This window comes from Rattus norvegicus, chromosome 10, assembly GCF_036323735.1.
Source record: "Rattus norvegicus strain BN/NHsdMcwi chromosome 10, GRCr8, whole genome shotgun sequence".
In the NCBI taxonomy this organism is placed as follows: domain Eukaryota; kingdom Metazoa; phylum Chordata; class Mammalia; order Rodentia; family Muridae; genus Rattus; species Rattus norvegicus.
The window spans coordinates 18,929,243-18,954,831 of NC_086028.1; the positions used below are offsets into that span (position 1 = coordinate 18,929,243).

The 25,589-nt window shown below is 49.3% G+C and overlaps 1 protein-coding gene across 4 annotated transcripts in view; it reads right to left on the reverse strand.

Annotated features, from left to right (window-relative positions):
* The window catches only part of Kcnip1 (potassium voltage-gated channel interacting protein 1), a 369,300-nt gene that overhangs the window by 205,517 nt on the left and 138,194 nt on the right, over nt 1–25,589 (reverse strand). For 2 of the 4 annotated variants that reach the window (NM_022929.3, NM_001261389.2), the window contains exon 1: nt 10,998–11,567. The exons of the other annotated variants lie outside the window; for them this stretch is intronic. In NM_022929.3, the coding sequence (NP_075218.2) occupies nt 10,998–11,058 (61 nt within the window). In that variant the 5' untranslated portion in view covers nt 11,059–11,567. Of the gene's footprint in view, nt 1–10,997; nt 11,568–25,589 lie in introns of those variants that run through there. 4 annotated transcript variants of the gene reach the window in all.

Below are 25,589 nucleotides of genomic sequence, written 5' to 3' on the forward strand. Positions count from 1 at the left end.
CTTGTAATAAAGTTAGCACAGAATTAGAACTGAGCAGACGTAGCCATATGGGCATGGTGGTGGTGGTGGTGGTGGTGGTGGTGGTGGTGGTGGTGGTGGTGGTGGTGGTGGTGGTGGTGGTGCAAGGAGTCAAGCTAGGAGCTAGGTCAACACCTAGGGGGTTCCCAGGGCAGAACTTTCCAAACTTTCCAGAAAAGAGTGGTTGCAGAGCCCATAGTGCATGGTGTTAATGGAGTGATGGAGAACTGATACCAAACCACCCCTGTGTGGTCCTCAGAGATGGGACACTTCACTCTGATGAGGCCATCCGAGACACCTGTGTTCTTCTGCAAGTGTCTTCGGCCACTGCAGAGAGATTTATTTCACACATGACTGCATACTGGGCCCAACACTGCAATGCTATGTTGGAATGCAAGCGTCAAGAAGACAGCTTAGATCACAGTTATCCTGAAAGTCCCAACCATGTAAGGAAAGACATGTGAAGTCATCAGGTATTCGTCTGACTCTTTTCTCCTTCTGACAAATATGTCCTGGAGGAGGGACTCAAGAAGTGGGAATGGGAAATTCTGCAGAGCCTAAGGTAGTTTTGGTGATGATTTGCCTGAATCCATCAGTGCCAGTATTACCATTCACATCACCCTTCCAACAACACTATTGCTCATAAATGCTTACCACCCATATCACCCGTCTGTGTAACCACCATCATTACCATCACCTCTATTATCAACAGCACCGGCCCTACTGGTTACCCACAACTATTAACGTTGTTATCTTGCATCAGGCAAGCAGCACACATCGATAATTCCATTAGCAGAACTGCTATTGTTGTTGCCACCAACACTTACACCATCATCAGTAACATTACCCTGACAGAGCTCATCATTATCCCTGATAACACCCACTTCTATCACCTCCACCACCATGACCTCCATTACTACCATTTTTTTACCAACACCACCACTGTAGCCATCATTAATGACCACCAACCACAAACATCATGACCATCATACAAAAAAAATCAATCAAGGTTAGCTCTGAAGACATGGAGCTCACGGATGTTGAGGGGTTAACTTACCCACCCATACACTTTATCCTCCCCTTCCCTTGGCTAGAAATGTTTACGTCCTTGCGGACTCCAAGGTTGAAAGAGAAGCAAACTGTTGGGGTGTTAGGTGGATAATCAACAGATTTTCTGTCCTCTTAGTCATTGCCAGAGTGAAGAACCTCAAGGACAAAGGCTTTAGAGTCATTCTGATCTGGTGCCAATCCCTAGGGGGGAGCTTGAGCAAGTTGCTTCTTCCAGAGGCTCTGTTTCCTCACCTATTAGCACCTACTTCCTGTCATTTGAGACTGCATCTGTAAAAAGAACTCCTCTCCTTGCATTGCTATAAGGGTTAAAGCAGTCAAGAGCATCAAAATTACTTAGTAGAGTACTGGACAGAATGAGCCACCTAAACATTTTGCCTGACTCCTCTGCTTTCTACTATCTATTTATCTTTTCTTTTCATTTTGCTGTTACTTTTTGACACTTTGCACAGCCTCTGACACACAGTGGGTCTCCAAAGCACCTTTCTTCTTATCGTCTGCTCTGATTCCAATGCTGAGATGTCGAAAATCTCATCCCAGATGTTCCTACAGCATCAGCAAAGCACCGGCAACCAGAAACTGAATAAATGTGTTTTGACAACATATTGTACTCAAAATTTGTTGCCAGCGAAGTCATCATGGGAAGAAATTCAAATATTCATAGGTTTTTGTCTTTTTAACTGTTTTGTCTTGAATTGTCTAAATAGCCGTCAGTGGAAAGTTAAGAGATGAGATTATTTTAGCGTTGGGGTCAATGGAGCTTGGAGGCCTAATCCAGTGCAGTTCTCATCGTGTACAAGAAGAGAAGGAGGGCAAGGAGCCCCTTGAAACCATCTAGGAGATGCCTGCTGAGCATGCAGCATGGCCCTCTTGGAGAGTCCTGTGAGGCTAACTTCGAGCCTTCTGTGCATGAACGTAAGTGCACGGCCTCCCCTTGGAGGCTGAAACTGCATGGTTTCTTTTAGAAACTTCTTCTCAGCAGGTCAGGGTCAGCACAGTGAGGAGCTGATGAGCCAAGAGGAGGCTGATGGCTGCCATTTTTGGTTCCTAGGAACCCAACACTGTCAGCATTTATTAGCCTCTCCCTAGGGATTAAAAGCTAGAAGACTTGGTGCAAGATGACTTCCTGTCTAATCACTAGCCAATCAGGACACCCCAGTCCTCAGACCCCTTGTTTCCTACTCTACAAAGAATAACAGTATGACCTTAATCGCTAGCATAAATGTGGAATGAGATTATAGCCCCTACCCCCACATCATGCCTGTTCAAAGCCCTGAAAAGGGGACTTGACTTTCATGTTTCAGGGCATTTCTTAACCTGCTCAGACCCACTAACTTCTACTATGTTTTCTGGCTTCACGCCCCAACAAAAAGGCTTCGCACATACGTCTCGGTTGCGGGCCTGCTTAGAGGATGTGGGTATTCTCAACACCTTCTCCTGTACTGGAAAGTGTCTAGTTGCAAGCCACCAGGCTCTGCTGTGATTTATGTCTTAGAAAGAAGGATGGAGACCCATAATCTCTGCCCATCATATCTTCAGGTAGCAGAGAACATGGAGATAAAGCTAAGGAATGGTTGGTAGAATCGATATTGAGTCTCGGTTGGCTGGACTAACAGGTTCAGTTCCCAGAACCCACATGACACACTGTAACTCCAGTTCCTCTTCTGGCCTCACCCACACCTCCATGTACATGGAGCATAGAAACCCATGCAGATATACACGTATATGTACAGATACGTTTCTAAAAGTTAGAGGGAATGCCTAGTCTTGCACCTCTGTTTCATTAAAAAGAAAGAGAATCCCAGTTGCAGAAATGCTAATCTTGGGACTCTGGAATGAAATAATTCACACGAAGACAAGCAGACCCAGGGTAGTCAGCCAGGCTGACATTAGAGCCATGTGACCACTTTCCGTCTTTATCTTTATTACCCATAATAGGAGGCTCAAGCCAGAGGACTCCAGAGGTCCCTATCAACTTGATGCCTCACCGTATGTCATATAACCTATATATTTCTAGAGTACATGTCCTGGTTCACTGCTTCTCAGAGCTCAGTGGGTGTACAAACCATCTGGGAATCGTGTTAACACACAGCTTAGGATTTTCTAGGGTTGGGGCCCGAGATTCTATATTCCTAACAAGCTCCAGGTTAAGATGAAGCTGCTGGTCTGAGGCCATGCTTTGAACCAGCATAGAGAGAGCAATGGCTCACTGTGATTGCGTTCCTTCCGTGTGCTGACCACGCCTTGAAGGTATTGCTGTGCTTAATTCTCATAACAACGTTGAAGGCGTTACTATCAGTGCCCCAGTTTTCTGGATAATTTGGAGAGTAAAGCTTATACAGACAATGTGACCTGGCCACGGTCATGAAGCTAGTGCATTGCAGAGAATTGGGTCTGTGTAGCCATGAGTGTGTCCTCATGGTGACTTGAGCTAAGGATGCCTGACAAAGGACAGAATAGAAATAAAGAGAAGGTCCCCGCGAGTTTGTTTGCGGATGTACAACACCTCTTGCATCTGGCCGCTTTGCGCCGATGCCACTCATACACTGCTTGAGCCCTCCTGCCTACCACTGGATGTCTGAGAGTCTCACGGATTGAAGATGCTTAAATAGTTGCTGGATCCTTCCCTGACACGCCATGATGGCTGCAACAAAGGGAGAGAAATCTAGTTCACATAAATGATTAGAGGAAAGGAGAGAGGTTTAATCCTATTAATGAATTTGCTAATTGGCCTTCTGCCCCCAATCATTTCAAACTCCGGGGCTTTCACAGTGTCAGATGAAATGAGAGCAGATCCAGGGGTGGCTTGTAGACAGGTTAAGAGTGTTTTTCTTGGGGCTTGAGCTCACTGCTTGGTATGGCTAGTGAAAAGCCTCAGTCTCTCCTTGAATACTACTTTTTACATCTGTACCCCTACTTTGCCTGGTCCCCAAACTCCCCAGGCTACTTGTATGAGGCCAGGAGGGAGAAGGCTGGCACAAGGCTTCAAAGCATGTACTCTGCCATTGGCCAGGACCAGCCCCTTCTCTCTTCTGGTCTTAGTGCCCCAGCAAAGCGCTTCCCTTCTTAGAGCCTCAGTTTTCTCGCTACACCACAAGAACCAGCACAGCCTCTTGTCCTGCAGGGTTGAGGTAAAGCAACCCAGGAACTGGAAGAGCAAAGTGTCTGGCGTCTTGTAGAGGACTGGTCGATTTTAGGTAGTATTGGTGTTAGTACTGGAAGCTGATCTATGTTTCCATATCTCATCACTGGGGATTTCTGTCATCAGCTGAGCCTGACAACTTCCCATGGGTGGGAATGGCTATGAAATGCTCAGAATCTCAGTGACGGTGGCTATGATAGCTCTGGGTCTCCAAGGCACAGAATCAAATGCCACAGCTAAAAGGGGCAGAAGAGCCCTACAAATAGAGTGACAAAGGAGGTTAAGTCTTTGTAACCTTGACCCTGCGGTCCTAACTGTCACGTACCCTTCTCTCAGCACCCTGACTTTAATGAGGTCTCATTCTTGCTCTGAAGCAAACTATTCATATGGCCTGGAATAATAAGAATTAATCTAAAGTATTCCCATCATGGCCAGCACATGGGGACAAGAGCAATCTCCCACCTGACTACGGCTACTTCTAGAAGGTGACCTACTTAAAATAGCACCTGGAGGGAGCTGAAACTAGATTCTGCCAAAGCCCCGGGACCTTTCTTTCTCCCTCTCTTTCCTTTCTAATTATGTCCCTTTCCTGCTTGACGAATGGGAGTACTGGCTCCAGGGCCATTATGCAGAATGTTACAGGCTTCTTCCCAGGTACAGACTTGGATCTTGGGTTTCTCCTCTGCACCAGAGTGTGCTTCCCCTTCCCCCAACCCATCCATTCTTTCCTCCGTGCAGCCAACATCCATCAAGGCTAGTCCAGGTGTCAGGCTTGATGGGAGCTCTGGAATAAGAATCAGCCCTCAAGAGCCAGGCACAGGGATCTGATGTAAGCCCATAACGGTAGCCTCGTGTAGACAAAGTCTCAATGTATGATCCTGTGGTATGGCGTCAATAGCCATGGGGGACCAGAGAAGGGGAGATGTGCTCTGTCTGAAGGAGTGTGAGATGACGTTGGGTGGGGCTTTAAAGAATATGTAGGAGTTCACCAGGTGACTGGGGTGGGGTAGGGAATAGAGATGGGAGGAGGCGCGGGAGCCGGAGTTGATCTTGGGCAGAAACGATACCAGGGAACAGGTTAGGTCATAATCATGGGATTGGCCAAGTGAACAAATGACGGGGTGGACAAGTAGACCAGGTAATGGTGAACCTGGAAGACAAGAGGTGATATTGGAGGGCAATCCTGGGCTTTCTCCCAACAAAAGCGTGAAGCCAAGAGATAGGCTACCCTCTCTCCACTTTCCCTACAGACACTACGTGCCTATTGGTAGCTAGAACTTCCCAGGATCTTCTAAAGTGTGTTCCAGAAGGTCCTTCCTATAAGTGTTGCTATTAACTTTCTGCACTAAAGGTTCCTGTGTCTTTGATTCCTCCATGTTTCTCTGTGGGTGCTATTACGGCGTGTCCCCTCTGAAGCTCCTGTTAGAACCTGATTTCCATCGTGGGGTATTAAGAGGAAATTTGAACTATCGAGTTTAGAGTCTTTGGGGGGTTACTGATTAGGATTTGATAAGGTCTTTAGAGTGGAGTCATCCTGGAGGCTTTAAAGAAGAGAGGGAATCTCTAGGGTACCTCTCACCCTCGGATGTGCTGTGTGCTCGGGACTCTGCCGGCAAGAAGGCTACTGGTCACCACATGGGCTACTATGACCACTAGAGCTTCATTACTCCAGAGCTGTAGACCTAAATCCGCTTCTTATTTTTCTTTAACTTATTCATACGTGCTCTCGTGTTGTCAGCGGCAGCCATGAACTGAGACAAATGCTCAATCATTGCTATTGTTTTTCATAAAAAAAAAGTCTTTTGCTCTATTTTCCCAGGATTTCATCATTCATTTATTCACTCATTCCATCCATCCATCCATCCATCCATCCATCCATCCATCCATCCATCCATCCATCCATCCATGGATACAGTCATTTAATCACACACTCACTTAATCAATCATCCTCTGCCATCCCTTTGATTATCCACTTGGTCCTTCATTCATTTTTCTTGTTTATTGATTCTCTTATTTGTGCAGTCATCCATCACTCGCCCATCTCCTAAGGAATGCGCTTAACTCCCGCCTCACGCAGTACAAAGAATTTACTGAGCAAAGCCGTTCTAGGTAGACAAAGGGGTCTCAGTCCTGTTCCTGGAACCAGACTGAAAGCACCTGTGATTTTAGGCAGCTCATCCCTTTACCCCAATCCTGTGAAGATCGGGAGCTGGGGTGTGGAGATATTGTTCTCAGCACTTCCTTCTAAATGGTAAACAGATTCAGTACACTTCACAGACCGAGCCAATTCAAAGCCCCCAGATCAAATAAGAGAATTCATTCAGGCGGAGGGTCTGATAACTGAAGTTTCGGCGGGGAGCTAACTTTTCCTGTAGGGTCTGCAATTCTTAGGAACAATGATAAGAGACCAACTATCCCATTGTTTAAATTTTTCATTGAAAAAGTGTTCACTGAGTACCTACTATGTGCGAAGAACCAAGTCAGGAACTGTGAAGAATGACTCAGACATATTTTTTTTTTTTGCCCCAAGAATCCTATATTATAGTGATGGGGAGAGGGTTAACACTTCCATTGACTGTTTGATTCCGAGCAGGGGTTGTGAGTCAGGAGAGCGAATGTACGCCTTAAAAATGCTATGAATTCCGTTGGGAGAAGTCACTTCTCTCTGGGGCTTGGAGAAGGCTTCTTGAATACAGACACAGCTGAGAGAGTGCTTGGAATGTGGGTAGAATTTGAATTTGAATTAGTAGCTGAGATGGGGACTTGGGGGTGGGGGTAGGAGACTTCCAGAGCTTAAATGATGGGCAGAGATGCTGAGGTGAAAAAAGCCCACATCGCACACATGTCTATTGCTTGATACTTCCCTTTCACAGATGAAGGAAAGGGTATTTCTAAGGCAGAGTGATTTGTCAGTGGTCTCTCAACCCAGGCCGGTATGATTTGGGACCACTGCTTCTTCATTACCGTCTGCCCATCGCTGCCTCCCAAGGCTCTCTAGGATTAACATACCGTCCTATCCATCAACTTCAAGGCCAGACTCACTGGGAATTCTATGCCTCTACAACTTTCCAAAAGGCTCTCCGATTGCGGACCCCCAGGACCAGCCTCCTATTTGACTCTGTCTTGCCATGTGACCAGATAAACACCATCCTATAGCATGGGTTTTTTTTTTTTTTTTTTTCTCAGTGACTCACTGGGCACTATGGAGGTCTGAAGCTCAGCCTCTCAAAGTTTCGAATGCTGCACTTGATCATGGAGGAACTGGAACTCAGCCACCTAAGGATGGGGCTATTCGCTTACGGGCAAAGTCTCCCTCCGTTAGATGGTGCTGGGCTAGTGTTTTCCTGGAGCCTCTGGATGGCTGTGGAGGCTGCAACTGTACCTGTGTGCTCCTGCTATGCTCACACATTCAAATCTCCCACATTCAAATCTGAGAAGCAGAGTCTTTGCAAGAAAAAGTACACATGAAACTGCCTGCAAAAGAAACCCTACCTAGGATTGGGGACAGTGTCTGAAACCCCCAGGCAAGGTTTTCTTTTTCCTATTTTCAGTTAAAGACACACCAAGATTCCAAACAGAGGACAGAAAGTGAACTCTGTGCTTTCGTTTGGTGGCAAAGCTCTTAAATTACTTTAGGTTTCTGCCGCCTTCGGGGAGTGCATCCTGAGCTCCAGGTTGGGCTAGGTGCACTCTTTCCCTGGTGCCCATCACACAGGATTGCTGCCCTGTTTTAAAGATGTGCCTGCATTTCCAAGTTGCGGGTTTTTTTTTAAGCGCTCAATGCTGTAGCTGAGTCAGCTGTGATGTTTCCAGAATCTGCCACAGTGCAGAGGGTCAGTGGGCCGCAGCAAAGGCTCAGCATACCAGTGTCTGGCTTTTGGTCCTGTTTGCCTGTACAGGGCTTAGATGACATTCTAGGAATAAACTATACAACTCTCAGCGGCCTACTTGCTGGATAGCCCGATTCTGGGCATTCAAATGGCTCAGCAGTGTAGCCAGACACTGAGTAGGGCCTAAAAGTTGCCGACCACTAATCACGAACAGGGTCTGTGCAAAGTGCTTGCCTCCCATCATCCCCGAAACGCACACAGCACAACGGCTATTTTAAGATGGTAACTACTACTGTCCCTGATTCACAGGGGAAGAAAATAAGGCTTAGTCATACAGCTAGTGTGGTAGAGCCTGGATTTGAACCCAGCAGGGAGACAGATTCTTCTGTTGAAAATCCCCACCACCTTCTCCTGACTGCCATCTAATTAGGTATGAGCCTGACATCTTAGAGCTGACACAGTGGTTCCTGTGACAGCACCAAGAGTAAAACCTTTAGAATCTGAGGACCAAATGGAACCCGGGAAAAAAATATATCCAGTGAGATGCCTCCCCTCTGCAGAGATTATAATGCTAAGGGGGGGGGGGGTTGGGGATTTAGCTCAGTGGTAGAGCGCTTGCCTAGGAAGCGCAAGGCCCTGGGTTTGGTCCCCAGCTCCGAAAAAAAGAACCAAAAAAAAAAAAAGAAAGAAAGAAATAATGCTAAGGGGGAAAGTGACTGCAGGATAGGATTCCTGAGTGTGAGACTTCCAGTGGAGCCCTGTCTATATCCTTAAGCTTCTCCCCTCAGGGGAGACTTTTACTGATTAGCATTCTCATCGATGAGACAGTGAAGTTGGACTCTGTTCTGGGGGGTAAATGGTTAGGGAAAATTCACAGTTGCACTTGTGGACAGTTGAGGCTAAAGTCTACTGTTCTGATTAGGAGTTGGCTGGGGGACCTAGCTGGTAACCCTGAACGCTCTTATAAAGATCAAATGAGAATATTTAGATAAAACACTGTGCCAGGCACTCCAGGGTGGCACACACAGTGAGTGGCCATACACCCTCCTCTTTCTTAGTTCTTAGGAGAGAGAACATGGTTCTGTGACCTCTGGAATCCTGCAGGAACTGTCCCCAGGTGGTCCAGATTTGGGAGTGAGAGATTGGAATGGCAGATGGTGACCTCCGAGCCCTACAACTCCAGGGACATCGATCATCCCCCCATTTGCTCATACGACCTCTTCTAGTGACTTCAGAAAGCCACCAGAGATGAGGCATTCCTCCCTCCGTATTTGCTGGCTTTCACAAAAGGCAGCGTCCTCATCCATTCGATGTATATGACAATTGAAGCTAATAGGGAGAGTGATATTAACCCAAGGTCCAAGACCGAACTGATAAAGATGAGATTCCCACCTACCCTCCACTGGATTATAGAGCCACAGACCTCTCTGTGATGCTTCCCTGCCTCACAAGGAGATACAGACATTGTAGGTGCTTTTAGAGAAGCCCGAGTTAACTGTGCCCTACCATTCATCCCCTCCATGGCCCGTGGGACCTCATGTCATTAAGAAGGATGATCAGGGAGCTGACTTGGACTTGGTGTTGAATGCTGTCCCAGTTAAGCAGCACCTCAGGATCCAGGAGAGGCAGAGCTCAGAGTACCAAGACCCGGCGACAAGGTTTGCAGACCTGCCTTTCTTTGGGCTACTGAAAAGTACCAGTGCCTTCTCTGTAGGACAAAGAACCTAAAAGATAAGCAGAAGCCCCTTCTGCTTCTGGTCCATCATGCAAACCTGGTCTTATTACCTGGGATCTGCACCTGAGAATGTCTTTCTACAGTCCTCAGCCAGTTTGTCTCTGAGGACTGGACCAGAAGCCTGACCCTTTCTTCCTGGGTCTCTCTGCATATACTCCCAACCAAGATGAGATGAAGCAGGTCCACTATTGCCCTAACACAGCTTTGGTCACCAGTCAGCAAAAGGTGTGTGTTGTGCCCCCACCTGTAGTCGGAATACGTTAAATTTCAGAACTTGGATGTTTAAGTGTGGAACTATTTAGAACCCTTCTGTGATCTGCAGTGGCTTTCTGAGCATTAAGCAAACCAAGACTGTCATTATCTTTTCCCGATTGTTTCCAGTCTCCTTGTTCCTGTAAGTAACTTTCTGCCTGTTGAAAAAGAGACCTACATTGTATGCTTTGGGCCCAACAAGGTGGCCCGACTCCACATGGGCACCTAAACTGTCCCACCGCTAATGGGCAAGCCACAGCTGGAGAGAGGCAGCTGCCGAGCAAGCTCCTGACAGGGACATATGTGAGCTTGGCATCCCAGCCACCTTTTTACAGTCCTCCCCATTGCTCTGAAGTCCTCAGACTGCCCTAGCAGCAAAGCCCTGTTATTTGTTCTTTCCTAGAGACTCCTTGTGTCCCAGGACCTGTGCCTTGGGGCTCTACCACCTGGACGTAGCTGATTCCTTTTGGCTTGCAGAGGTTTTAAGGATGGACAGGTAAATCACTGTCTCCCTCATGGTTAGACTCCCAGGTTAGCACCTGGCAAGGCATGGCTATTCCCAAGGAGACATGCACGAGTGTAAGTACCCTTGCTGGATGCACGAGGCTGCACCAACGTCCGCCCTCACGGGAGCGGGAAGAGCCTCCCAACATTTCCGCCCACCCCAGAGAACGCAGTTTTCTCCACCTGTGAATCTGCCTCATCTTGCTCCCATATATTCCCTAGAAAAGAAGGGTACACATACCCCTGCTGGGGGACAGCACTCACTCTGGCCGCTGCCCCTGGGTCTTCCCACCAACCCTCCCACGAGGTTCTTAATTCCTTGGATACATGAGGCTGTCCAAAACCCTCATGGACACTGGATTTGGAACTAAGAGAGACAGACGTTTCATCCCAACACCCAGTACCCCCAAACCTATCCATGGGAGCAAATGGAGGACAGTGTGCTTACCTTTAGAGGGTCGCCTTTGTTTGGTCTGCAGGGACGAGAAGGTACCCATGACGGCCCCCATGGCAGCGAAGACTTGTGTGCGACTTGGGACCCCTGGCCCTGTCTCCTCCCTCCCCTGAAAAGAAATCGGTGTGGACTGCCCACTTTGAATTGGAGAAGAGGAAAAGCAAGAAAGCAAAAAAGCTCCGGGCAGCTCGCCTGCAGTTTGGTATTCAGAAAGCGTGGGGCCGGGGCGCCTGGAGCTTGTGGCTGCTGCCTTCTTCAGCCAGGCACAGGCACTGACTCCCAGGGCCAGAAGCTCTCGGGAGCTTTCACAGGCGCCCCCCGGTGCGGGCACCCAACCTGGCCACTGGCCTCTCCGAGGGCCGAGTCCCGAGCCCCAAAGCCTGCCCGATGTTGGACACGGGGCCGGCGTGCCCGCCCGGCCGAGGCTGCCGAGCCCGCGCCGCGTGCGGTGCGGGAGCTGCGCTCCGCCTGCCCGCCCCTGCTACCACCCGGCCGCTCCGCCCCGCGCTCAGACTGGATCTCAGGGGACCGAGTACCAATCATGAATGAACAGCGCCAGGGACTGGTGCGGAGTGGAGCGGGGCTGAGAACCCGGTGCGGGGTGGGGGTGTGGGGGTGGCGGAGGCCGCCGCGGGCACTGCGGAGGGGCAGGGTGGGGACCTGGCCCTGCTGTCTATACTGTTCTACTCCTGGCTGTGTGCGACACCGAGGATGTCCTCCTGGGCAGACAGATGCGGTCAGGCACCTTGCTGGTAGGTGCAGCTTGGGAAGGAGGAGGCAGCAGGTGACCGCCCCCCCCAATGAACATGAGTGTTTTTGTGTGTGTGTGTGTGTGTGTGTGTGTGTGTGTATGAGTGTGTGTGTGTGTGTGTATGAGTGTGTGTTTGTGTGTGTGTGTGTGAGAGAGAGAGAGAGAGAGAGAGAGAGAGAGAGAGAGAGAGGGAGGGAGAGAGAGAGAGAGAGAGATGGAGGGAGTTAAGATTTCAGTTGGCTTCAGAGAAAAATCATTTAACCACTGCCACTGCCTGCTTTCTGGGGTGGGGGAAAGCCTGCCCCACCCAAAGAGAGTTGTCATCAAAAAGAAGGGCTCCTCTGAACTCTGTAGAAGGTGTTGGGAACCTAAAGAATCCCGCAGGACCAGGGCTCATTTCAGTGACAGAAAGTGGGGGAAGTGGGGAGAGAGAAGTAACTGCAGGTCCCCTTAGGCCCTTGCTGCCCCATCCCCCTTTTTGGTGTTCCCTCTCTCTCTCTCTCTCTCTCTCTCTCTCTCTCTCTGTATGTGTGTGTGTGTGTGTGTGTGTGGTGTGTTTTTGCTCTCTCACCTGCAGATCCGTGGGGGGCAGTACTTTAATTAGGGACCCAGGGGCTAACTCTTGAATTTAGAAAGCAATCTTCCTTCCATGACCTTCCCTTCAGGTGACAAGGACCCTCAAGCCTCACTTCAGCTTTCCATTGAAAAGGCAATGATTGGGGACCTGTGGCCTCACCTCCTGGTAGCAGCTGATGACAGGTGTCCCCCTAGAAAGCTCCGGAATTTCTTCTTCCCCAGCCTAGCCGCCTGTCTGCCCTGTGTGCCTGGACTTTCACTGAGAATTCCATGTGCACCTGCACTGAGAATCCCCGACCCCCACTGTTCCCAGACCCCTGACCAGTCATTTCCTTTGCAGCATCAGACACATGTTGTGTTTGGAACTCAAAGCATCCCTCAACATATGGCTTCAAAAACCCGCACACATATATGCTATCATGAACATATGGGCACAGGTCCCTCAAGCCCACACAGACATTGAGACGTTGCACACAGACTCCAAACCCATAATACACACAGGGGGTGGGGGAGATACAGCTGTTAAGACCCCAGCCAAGACCCTCATATGTGCTCATGGTGCAAAGAGCCATCAGCTTTCTCACGCACATAAACTTGCACATACAGGAGTGCGGTCTGACTCCAGGCATATGGGACCTATGAGGAGCTACCTCTCTTCATCCAGACCATTAGCTACCCTTCAGGGCCACAATTGGCCAGCACCTTGGCTCGGGGACTCAGAAGAGCATGCTTCACCTCTGCAGCTCTTAACCCTTGCTTAGATCCCAACATGAGTCCTGTTTTGTGCAGCCGGGACGGTGCACTCAGTGTTACGTGCACCTCCCGTTTGCATTGCCCGATGCTGGAATTACATCACCCACGTGATGCCCACAAAAGCCCCCTAGGCTACATCACCGTGGAGAGACACTGAGGCTTGTTCAGAATTAGGAACCTGTCTGAAGTTGTTCAGCCAGAACTTGGGGCTAGAATTCATTACCCAGGGCTCTCACCTAATCTTCTAAGGTCATTCATGTTAGCAAATGAGGGACAAGGGGACCTCTGGCCTGAAAAGCCTGCTCTGAATTCTTCCCAGTTCAAAGCCTCTGCTGTCTACCGGGTATCTGGAGCTTGCCTGAGCCTTTCCCCTGGAGTGTTGGATGGCGGTGGACATAGGAGGTAGTTCCTGTCTCTTTCTTGTCCTCTGGGAAAGGTAGGAAACTATGAAGTTGGGGTTCCCAGAAGATAACTAGTCTAGTGGGACTCAAGGGACAGAGGAGGGCCTTGATGAAGAGAACATGGTACGGCCCCAGGCATCTTTACAAGTTCCTCAGGGATATCACATCGAGGGAGACATACCAGACTGCTCCCCATGACTTGAATCCTCACAAGCAGCAGTGTTTGAGAGGTTACCAATGGCCAGGATGCTTTCTTGTTTTCTTGCTACAATCCTCTGAAGAAGCAGCCTACGGGGGAATCCCTCAGCTCTACGGACCAGACATGGCTAAGTTCTTCGAGAGGCATAGGTTTGGTTGCCTCTGAGGGGGCATAGCATGAAGTTACCAATATGAAGTTCCAGCTCCTGAACCTTTTGTAGCCTGGCTTTGTCTACCAATTCTTCCCATCTGTTGGTCAGCCTTTTGGGGAATCTAGTCACACAAGCCCTCCCTATCGCCCAGAGGTACCCTCTAGGGCCCTGCTTCAAGCCACTTGCATATCCTCTGCCTAGAGTATCCCACATCCCTTTCTCTTTCTGGTAACCCTCTGCCCATCTTTGAACTATTTCACAACTCATCGCCACCAGGAACCTCGCACCTGAGGCTTCCTTTTCTTACCTCACATCCTTCGATCTCATTGTCTTTTGTCCCATTTGGCTTTCCCTCTGCTCTGCTATAGCGCTCCCCTATCTGTTCAGCTGCTGGTCTGACACAGATGTAGTCGCTCTGGTTGGGAGGGTGAGAGGAAGGAAAACTAGAGCTTTCTGTTGTTTGCTTTGTTTTTGGCTAGGATCTTAGTTACTTTGTTTTAACTGTGAAGAGATACAGTGTCCAGGGCGACTAATAGCAGAGAGAGTTCAGAGGGTGAGTTCTTGCCCTTTATGGCAGGCAGCGTGGCAGCCGGCAGACAGGCAACAGGCAGGCAGGTATGGTATTGGAGTACTGGCCGAGAGAGCTTACAGTTAGGCACAAGCACAGATAGCTAACTGGGAATGCTATGGGCTTTCGAAACCTCAAAGCCCAACCCTGGTGACACACCGCCTCCAACAAAGCCACGCCTCCTAAACCTTTACAGTCCCACCCACTAGGGACCAACAATTCAATATATATGAGCCTCTGGGGGCCATTCTCATTCAAACCACCGTGCTCGGTGATCAGTTAATTACTAAAAATGGATGACTGCTAGATTATTCTTGACCATTTAAGCAGCACCCTTTCTCGAGTGAACATTCATTCCCTCCCTCCCTCATTCAACAACTGTTTGTGACCTATCTGCCCACCCGCAACCAAGTAGTTACTCTCAAAATAGTGCATTCATTCTTGATATTACCCTAAGGAGTAGGTATTACCCACAAACCAATGCCACACACACCACACACAACGTGCAACAAAAGACCAGACCTCATGTGGTACACATTCACAAAGTCTGAGGAAAAATACATGGAGAAGACCGTCAAGAAGAGGAGGGAAGAGAGGAGAAAGCAGCCCCCCTCCTCCCTCTTGGGAATTTGCACAACAGCAGCAGACTATGTGGGGAAGGAGATTGCAGGCAGGCAGGTAGGGTATGCCCAGGAGCTGCTCAAGGAGCACACGTCAGTCACCCTGGCTGCCGGACTTACCTGGGCTGCAGTCTCTGCCAGGAAGTGCTGGCTACCATGAGAGACTCATCCTACCTGGTCCAACCTGAGCTTCAGCATGGCGCATCCCTCTGCTCTGCAGCTGAGCTGGCTTGTTCGTGCCCCATTCTAGGTCTGACTCCTCTCTCATCTGTCCTACTGTGAACTAATTTTTTTGTGACTCCCTAATTTGTTACATGAAAACTGTAACCCCTAGGCTGGGTGCATTTGGAGACTGGGTCTCCAGGTTAAAGAAAGACAGAAGGGTAGCATTCTGGTTTTATAGACTCTGCCTCTGTCTTAAAGAAAACGCACACACGAAGGGAAGCAGATCCACTCCGTGTGCCCTATATGCACAAAGATGGGTGTGTTTACTGGGATTCTGTGGCCATTTGTGATCAGTGACTTCAGCTCTTGGTTGTAGACTTCCTGAGTCTGGGACTGCAAGAGACAGTTCCCTATTGCCTGAGCCACCTTGACTATAGGGCATAGTGCTCAATCTCTACCTTCAGAATGCACAAGAAGCAAGGCATGAGCTTCTACATAGTGCTCCTTCAGAGCATCCCTCCGAGGCTGTTCAGGGGGAAGGCGTGGGTGGTCAGAGGTCTATGGGAATCTTGGGAAAGGATGTCAGTGCTTATCTGAGCATATTTCACATATAGCCCATTTTTGCCCCCTCCTCTGGTCATTCTCCTGCTCTCTCCCCTTTCTTTCCTCCCTAACTTCATTCTTTTCTTGTCCACCTCACCTTTGACCTTTCTCCTTTCTTAGTCCCCTCCTCTTTTTTTTTCCTATCCATTCTTCCCTCAACCTCACATCTTCCTATCCATCAGGTCAATGGCAGTTCCTCCCGCCACAAACAGAAGTCTGGAGTACGGAATCTGACAGAACCCAGTTCAGATCCACCCCACCCCCCACCTCCCTTGCTGTGTGACACTGGGAATGCTGAGCCATTTCTCTGAGAGCATTATTCATCGTGCACATTATTTGGACATGTCCCTCACCCTGCTGCTGTGAGGTTGGTGAGACACTTCTTGTAAAGCCCTCACTATGCACCTAATACAGAGATGCGCCTGTGACCAAGGGTGGCCACCTGCTGGGCCTGCTGCTGTGGGCCAGGCATGGTGTTGCATTAATGGGTACAGAACTCAGTAAGCCTCAGCCTTCCCTGTGGTTTCCATCTTGGCTCTTCGGCTGTCGGGTAGGAAATCTATTCTCGGGGTCCCCATCTGGTATTAAAAGACCGAGATTAGTGAAAGCAGAGAATGCGGTTGGCACCTGATCATGTGCGGTTCAGCGCCACGCTCACTGCTTCTTGTGTCGTTTCCCAAATGTTCCGCATGCATAAGTCGGCCTCCTCAAATAGACGGGAAGCCTTAGAAAGCGAAGGCAGAGGTTCCTGCTTTGCACACGTACCCGCTCCCCCTCACCCCATCCCCCACCCATGAAGGAGCTCCGAGCCTCCTCAGAGGCCACAGACAGTCAACCTGACACCAGTCAAGATGTAAAGATGACTTCGTCACTTAGCTCCCAAGATCGAGTCCCTTCTAGTGAGTGTGTCTCTGTGTCCACTTCCTCATCTGACATGTGAACATAGCCACTTCGTGGGCTGGCATGAGGACTGGGAAAGACCAAAAAGAGACCCTCGCCAAAGCACATGGTGGGTGTGTTGTCATACATTCGGGGTCCAGTTATCATCCAGTCATTGATCGATTCTACACATGTTCACTAAACATCATGTAGCTGAGTCTCACTGTATCCTGATCACACTAGTCCATACCGAGTAAGAGGAAGCAGGAATTCCTGAGCTCAGGGAGCTGCTAGTATGAGACTATAGATTGTCCATCCATCAGACTAACCTCTCACAGTCTCAGTTCATGCTGGAAGGAAAGAAGGGGGCTGGAGAGTTCAGGGCGTCAGATACTCAGAAGATCTTCACAGGACACATCTGTGCAGACTGATGCTACGGGCCCAGTGAGGCTTCATGCCAGGGATGTGGAAAAAGCTTTCAGGTCAGGTTGTGAGTTCCAGACTGGCTATGTGGCCTTGGGAGAAAGCCTCTCCCTGTCCCATCACCTTTCCCCAACCATGTGGAGAGCATCAGTGGCAGGAACAGGGTAAAGCAAAGTGACCATAATTATCATAGTCACTGGTGGGGGTCTCTAGAGCTAGATAGCAGTCCTGACTTAGAAAACGTCATTCTGTGCCTCAATTTCCCCTGAGGGTTCCTTTTTCTTACATCTCCTCTGTCTCCCCGGGAAAGAGAAGAGAACTTTGAACAGGACTTGGGCTCAAGAGGAGCATCCTCCCAGGCCGTGTCCCCGTGCTTCAAGCATGGCTTCATCTGTCGGAGTTGATCATGTTCTCTTGGGAGCAGAACTAATGTGAGCTTCAGGGAAAGGGAGGAGGGGGCTGGGAATACCCAAACGCACAGGCTCTGACACGTGCCCTGAATGGCTGCACTGCCCCAAGGGATCCCCCTCCGTACTCTGGCACTGGTGCAGGCGTCACCAGGGCCGGGTGAGTTCAGACAGAGTGCAGCCACCCACGCAGCTGAGATGCTGGCAGAAGGCTGCTAAGTCGCCCAGATCCTGCGGAGGAGGGGGATTCCTGGAGCCCAGAGGCTTGGTGCCCACAACTACACTAGAAACACTTCGTGCACCTTGATGGAGTGGCTTTCCAGGGGTGGGTGAGGGAAGATGGGTGGATTTGGATCTGTTCCAACAGTAGAGTACCAGGGGACACTGTCCACCTTTCCTCCTAGAGCAACTGTGTGTGCATGAGCATTCACTTAGCCTATGCAGAATCCATGGCTATCCCACAAAGCACATTTGTGGACATCTGGTTAAGAAACTCTACCTGTGGAGGAGGGATGGAGGAAGGGGCATGACCTGTTTGCCTCTGAGCTGTGTGACTTCGACTTTGTAAGTCCTAGTATGCATATCTATAAGATAGGTATGGTCACATCTAGGGTTAACTGAGGGCAGCATGTAAGGGCTTCTGTAAGTGGTTTGGAGGGCTGTAAGGCTCCAGGTCATTGTCACATTGATGGTGACCTTCATGCAGTCATCGGTCACACAAAATGAAGGTGCTGAGTGAGCGCCTTTTGCTTGTCACAGCCGAGCCTGCCTTGGGGAGGACAGGTCTGTGCTTACTGTGCCGCTCACAGTCTCAGGGGATGAAAATCTGACAAAGAACTGTCACATGCCAGCCATCAGAATTCCCTCTCTGCGTGTGCCATCCAGGATACTAGGATTGACTCTGGCCACTGTCCAGCCCCACTCAGAATCCTAGGATGAGTACACTGTTGAGACCGTCAAAGTCAGAGGTCTAAGTCAGCTCAGGAAGGTGAGAGTCACAGGAGAGAGGAACCACACACAGAAAAGGATAAGAGTCAGAGGGTGTGGAGAGTCAGGGATGAGGGTCCGAGCAGGGATGGGGCAAAGGTGAGGGAGGCTGTGGGTCACCATGCCTTGTCTCCCTGGGGTATTGAGCTTTGTGGCAGAGTGCAATGTGAAATTCGCTCAGTTTCTTGTCTTTATCAAGTATGTGCCGAATGTGGTTCCCCCTCACCTCCTTTGGGCAAGTGCGTTCACTCCCCAGTACCACTCTTCTCTGGTTATGTAATTGCTACATTAACGAGGGCAGCCATCCTCCTTGGAGTTCTTAGCATGTTCCAGTCACATGCCAAGCCTCACTTAATCGTTTCAATAGCCTCATGTGGCCAGTGCGTTCATCAGCTCTCATTTAGCACACGAGGCACCGATGGTGCAGAGAGGGTGCTAGCCTGTCCAGCGTCATATACAAAGTGACTGGTGGAGCGGGCCTGTAGTTCAGTACCTCTGTTTCTAGAGCTCCCAGTTTTCCCTCCTGCCACTCTGGCAACTGACTTCTCCTCTGGGGAGGCAGAAGTATATGGAGGGTTAGCAGATGTGCAACATTTTCTCAGAGCTGAAGGACAGAAGCCAAGTGAAGGTGCAGGGTCCCGGAGCCTCCGAACGACAAGTCTAACTCTCAGGGCTCCTCCCGGCGCTCTAGGGCTGCAGCCATGTCCACAGCCTTCTAAGGAATGTGCTGGATCTGTTTCCCTTCCTCAGATCCTACAAATGAAGATCCAGGAGAAAGAGATCAGGGAGGGAGGAGGGAAAGGCAGCCAGAGGATCAGATGATCAGTGATAACGCCGGCTATGGGCGGATGGATGCGCCCAGCGCCAGAGAGCAGCACTGAACCTGTCAGGATAATCCAGTTCTCAGGGCTCTGCAGCTGTCTGGGAGTAAGGCAGCCCCAGCAGAGTGAGGGATAGAAGGACTCCTGTCACTGTTGTGCTAAGGGCAGACTCTGGGACAAGCTCCGATGAAACATGGGAGTATAAAGCTGGAGGGAATCTTCATGGAATTTGTTATTTCCTGTGACGTCATACCCAGCTCCACATTTGAGACCTGTGGACTCTCCCACCTGGGCTACATGATAGATAGAAACAGTGGGTTATTTTCCTGGGCTTTTGGCTCACGGAGGTTTAGCATGCAACAAAACCCCGGGAGCAGTCTACTGTTATCAGTAAGAGAGTAGCTGAGGGAGGTTCATTCTTGACAATTGCAGGGGGAACCTGGGGCTTGGTATCTGCCTTGCACATTGGAAGCACAGCCTCCAGTAGGGTGTGGACACTGAGAGAACTCCAAAGACTGGATACGGCTGGAGTAACGGAATGGGCTCCTTTCTGTGCCTGCACCAAGCAAGAGAGTCCCAATCTGTCCCTTCTGGGTGAATCTGGTGAGAACCATCATGTCTCCAAGCCAGAGAGTAGCTGGCTCAGAAGCCACAGGGAGCTAACAAATGTCTGGTCTAGGCTGAGAGGCCCCAGCTGTGACCCAATGGCATAGTGATCAAACTGGGCAGAACAGGAGCTGTCTGGGGCTGCACACCTGAGGCGAGGCCTACCTCTACTGCAGTGTACTCTAAGCCTACTCCAAACAGGTGTCTTGAACTATTTCTCTTATCACTGAGAGAAATGGGAGCTTGGAACAGAAATTAAAGTTCAGCCATTTGAGAAATAGACAGAACAGTGTTGCTGGCACATCACAGTGAGCTCTGGATACGGAGAGTCCAGCGGCAGCCCCATGGCAGGTAATGCTCTCTTCTCCATTTCACGGATTGGTAAACTGAGGCATAGATCGACGGTGGCATCTGCCCCGGACACGAACCTCACATGAATTATAGTGTAAGATCCTGTCTGCCTTCAAGGCCCAAACTCTTCTCCTCTCAGATGAGAAGCCAGAGAGGAATGAGGACCCAGGGAGAAGGAGGAGGGAGGTAACTCTTATCATGAAGTGGGATGACCAAAGACATGCACTCCATACTCCAGAATGGCTACCTGCATCCCAGAAGAAAGGCTATTGTCCTGGATGACAACACAAGACCCTTGCACATGGCTCAGCACGTCCAAGGACATGGGGGAGGGGAAGGAGGATGAGGGTGAGGATGAGGATGAGGAAGAGGAGGATGAAAAGGAAAAGGAAGAAGAGGAGGAAGAGGAGGAAGAAGAGGAGGAAAAAGAGGAGGAAAAAGAGGAGGAGGAGGAGGAGGAAGAGGAGGAGGAGAAGGAGGAGGAGGAGGAAGAGGAGGAGAAAAAGAGGAAGAGGAGGAAGAGGAAGAGGAGGAGGAAGAGGAGGAGGAAGAGGAGGAGGAAAAAGAGGAGGAAGAGAAAGAGGAGGAGGAGGTGGAGGAGGAGGAGGAGGAGGAGGAGGAGGAGAGGCAGCAGCTCCAGCAGCAGTGACAATTTCGGAACAATTGCTACCTGCCTTCCTGAGAAGTCTACCCTTTCCCCAGGAGCTGAGGGAGAAGGTAAAAGGCATGGGAGTTCAAGCTGCTTCTCCCCTCTGTGTATTTACGTTTCCCTTCCTTGTTCCTGCAGAACAGCCTTAGCAATGGTTGCTCATCGGGCTCATTGCTGGCTCTTGTTTTCCTGTCTTGCACTGAGTTGACCCACGGTATCTGAATGTGTTGGGTTCATTCTGGTGCTGGGGTTGCTAATTGAGAGTCCTGAGCTCATTTCTGGGCTGGGATCTTCATGGCGCATTAGTATTCGTGCTCACAGCACAGAGCTGCTCCAGATGGGGGATGCTAGGCAGCTGAGCCTCACGTTCAGGCTGATGCACTATGTAGAAGAGAGACAGTTTGGGAAGAGCCAACGATACCAAGTGAGAGGGTGCTAAGGAAGGCAAAAGACTAAAGCCAGATCCCTACGGGGAACATCCCATGTTTCCGGTTTCTGTAGGATCTGCCGTCTGTGATATTATGGCCTCCTAGCTACTCTTTCCCCAGCAATCTAGTCAACTCGGGTTCCTGCTTGGCCTCACTTGTCCTGGGATGACACCAAAGATACAGAGAGAGGTAAGTTGTCGTGAGTCCTGCTCTCAGAAGCTCACAGTCAGTCCTGAGGAGACCATTTGAAGACAGAGATAGATAAGGGCTGCATCAGCTTAGAGAAGAGACATAAAACTTAATTTAGGAAAGAGAAATTGAGAGGGCCAATGGACCAGACATCTTTGAAACATCTTCCAAAAAGATGTTTGACTTGAGCCTTGAGAGGCAGTAAGAGTTTGCCAACTAAAGGCTCTTGTCAACAGATGATTTCACGCATGCACCTCCCTTTCCCCAGCACCGAAGGAGTCAGCCTATTTCAAGCTCGTAGAAAGAGCCTGCTGGGTCAGGCAATAGGGCACCACGAATCCCATTATGGATTCCCCAAACCTACGGCTGGAGAAAGCAGATACAAACACCATGAGTGGCTTCACTAAGTCTATGATTCGTGATTAAAATGAGGGGCTGAGTCAGCCAGAAGCAACTGGATCTTCCTAAAGTTCTCAGGATGGAACCTTCTTCGCTTCTGTAGACAACCTGTGTGGGCCAGCTACAGCCGTACCTGAGAAAATCAATGTATAAACACAGAAGGTTTACTGCGCTCTGGGACTATGGTGGTACACTGTCCTAAATTTTACTGCTGTTGTAAAACACCACAATAAAAGCAACCCCAGGGTAGAAGGTTTTACTTGACCTATTAGTACCGGCCCATCATGGTGGTAGGAGCGTGAGGCATCTGGTCACATTGCACTTGCTGTCAGGAAACAGAGGGATGAATGCTGTCAACTTTTAGTTCATTTTTACTCAGTCCAGAACCCAGCCTGTGAAATGCTGCTTACTATATTTAGGGTGGGCCATCCTACCTCAGTTTACCTAAGCAGGAAAACCCCTCATAAGCAAGGCCTTATTTTATTTCCTAGTTGATTTGTAGGTCCTGTCAAGCTAATATCAATATAAAACACCGTAAGTCTAGCCCTTGACAACTCGATGCCCAACCAAGTCACTTTAAAGTCACAACGCTTCATCCTTTGTCCCCACAGGTTCCATGCCCATCTCACAATGCAAGATGAGTTTCAGTCCAACTTCAAAACCACATACAGCATTTGACAGTTTCAACATTATTTAAAGGTATGAATGTAGAGTCTCTTCCGAGACGCAAGCGATCCCTTAATTCTGAGTGCCCGTGCAATCAGAAACGAGTTACTTAGCTCAACTATTCGGTGGCACAGAGTAAACATTCTCATTCCAAAGGAGAAGGTAGCAGGGATGGTTAGACCAAAGCAACACCGAAACCCAGCTGGTAAGACACCATACAGGTGATGCTGCCAAGTTCTGCCAAGTTCCCAGGAGTGTGAAGAACGGGGATTGGTAGAGAGGGGAGGGTGAAGGGGCCTTGTCCCAGTGAAGCACAGCGTAGTGGTTTTGTGCACGGATCCAAGAAACACACTTCCCAAGGCGTTTGCTTTCAAGGAGCAGAGGACCCCTTCGCCAAGTTCTCTGCACAAACTCTCTCCTTTCAAATAAATTTGCATTTTTAAAAGCTAGAGCCTTTTCTGGAGGGATCTTACACCCTTTCCCCCTCCACACACACACCTACTATCCCAAATCAGAGGAGGATATTTCTCTTTAACCATGATAGCCTCCTTTGCAGCTCTCATGGCTGTAATTTTTAATGTGTTCAAACTCTTACCCTCAACCAAGTGCACATTTATGATGTGCCCAACTCGAGGCTTTTTTTTTCACTATAGACTTGAATAAATGCAGCAAACAGAAGCCATATCCCAGTCTGAATATTTCCCTGCCTCGAAATTTCCTCCATCAAACAAGATAACTAGCCCACTATATTTAGATTCAGCCTCGTGCGAGCTCTCAGAACGCAGACAGAATGAAGCCAACACACGCCTTTCTCTAAAACGTCACACACGTGGTCCTTAGCCCTCTTTCCAGTGAGGCCTTTGCTCCCTTCTCAAACCTCGTGATCCATGCCTCTATTTTCCATGTTTCTTTCAGCATTTGCGAATTCCAAGGCCCGCTTCCAACAGGCTAGCCTAAAGTACGAAACACTTCTGCTTTTCAGCCACAAAATATTTCCCAAGAACTACACAGTCAGGTTTATCACAGCAATGGTGCCCCAGTTACTTTTCTTACTGATATGTTAATATGGCCAGCTCAATGCAACTTGAGAGGGGAGAAAGAGAGAGAGAGAGAGAGAGAGAGAGAGAGAGAGAGAGAGAGAGAGAGAAATTTTTTCTTCTCTGGAAAACAAGGTCTCTCATGGAGCTACCGCACCCAGTGCTAAAAGGGACTTGGTCTGTCACACGTTTTTACAGATGCTCTGGAATGAGCAGAAAGAGAAGTAGGCCTGGGACTATACTTAAGGATCTGGGAGGATCCTGGCGTGATTTAGAGTACAGAGACCTCCACTCCCATGACTTTCCCTATAGAGCTGGACTAAATTTACTCCTCACTTTCTATGAGGTGCAACATCATGAAAGAAACAGAAAAGGATTCTGTCCCCAAATGTTCCTCCTTTCCCTGACTGACTTGGCTATTAGTAAGAAATCTGGCACTAATACGGAATTTTGGCATTAATAGCCGAATCATGAGCCAGATTACCCAGAGTAGTGGGTAGCAAAAATGTTTTGCTAGGGAAGTGTTTTCCTAGGGTAACCAAGGCGGGAAAAGGGCACTTCAAGATGGGAGACACAGATCATGACAGAACCCAAGGGGCGTTATTGATGAGGGAGGTTTCCACACGTAACCAGCAGCATAAATCCTGGCTAAAGATTCACACCAGGCAACTTCCTCTTGACCTCTGTGGGAATGTCATCTTCCATTGTGCAATGACTTCATTCATTCATTCATTCATTCATTCCCTCACTCATTCATTTGTTCACTATTGATTGCTGTCCACAGCGTGCACACCTACACACCTGCTTCTACCTGTTTGTGTTGCGGGCGTCAGCACACACACCCATGACCAGCCCTGATGTTTTTCTGCTTCTTGGAGCCCAGGAATCTGAATTCTGAAGAGGGAAAGACTTTCCTTCAAGAACAGTATTTTTTGGGGGGTGGTGCATGAATTTAGCAGTGGGTTGGGAGAGATCCAGGCACTGTGAGGAAGTGAGCTTGGTGCAAAAAAGTACTCAGAACTATAATGGGGCAGGGCCACAGTGTCCAGAGGAGGCTAAGAGACCTCAAGGCTCAGAGTCTGAGGTCCCCAGGGCAGGGTTGGGATCTCATTCTTGGGGGCAATGAAAACCCCGAGGAGGCTTCTAAAAATCATTTTTATTTAGAAAGGATCAGAGACTCAAAGGCAGTGCTGGTTACTGGTGGCATCTTGCACAGTGTGGTTAAATACGTCAGGACCTGCTATTGGCACCAACCACATGCCTGGCTCAGGCCTTACCAATGCTGCTGGTCCCCACTTGGCTGTTCATATAGTTCCGAACTGTGCCTCCCCGTGGATTTGTGTAACCAGCATCAAATAAGATGTGTGTATGTCTTTGGGTACACAGAAGGATTCCTGTGCTGCCTGGTTAGTCTCTCCTTGCCCTTCACAAAAAGAAAAATGCTCAGAAGAGAAGCCAGGCTCTCTTCTGAGAGCATCCCCTGGGCCAAAGTCATGGCCTGACTTTGGATGCCCTACAAGGCCTCTGGACAAATACCGTCTGCACGAGTGGTACTTCGTTTAGAAGTCTTCACATTGCAGTTGAAGATCGTAAAGATAGAGGGTCATCAATTCAACCAGAGTCTTGGAGTACTACTTACTCATGGCTTCCCAGAGGTATTAATTTAGAGGTTTCTAACAACTGCCACATGCCCTGTCCCCAGAGTGGAAGAATGGCGTGTCACCTGCCTCAGACAGTCATGGTAAGGAATGGATCAGCAAATGCTTGGGAAATGCCAAGTGTAAAGAAAATGTTTCGCCTAAACATGTTGGCATTGGTCCAAAGGTGGTTGAGGAAAACTGTTCTCCTCCACCCTCTCTACCAGAGATGGGAGGGGGCAGGTGAGCTCCTCAGGAAGGAGCCAAAGGCTCTCCAAGCCTGAAACTCCTCTCCTGTGTGACTGCCTGGCCCATGCTCC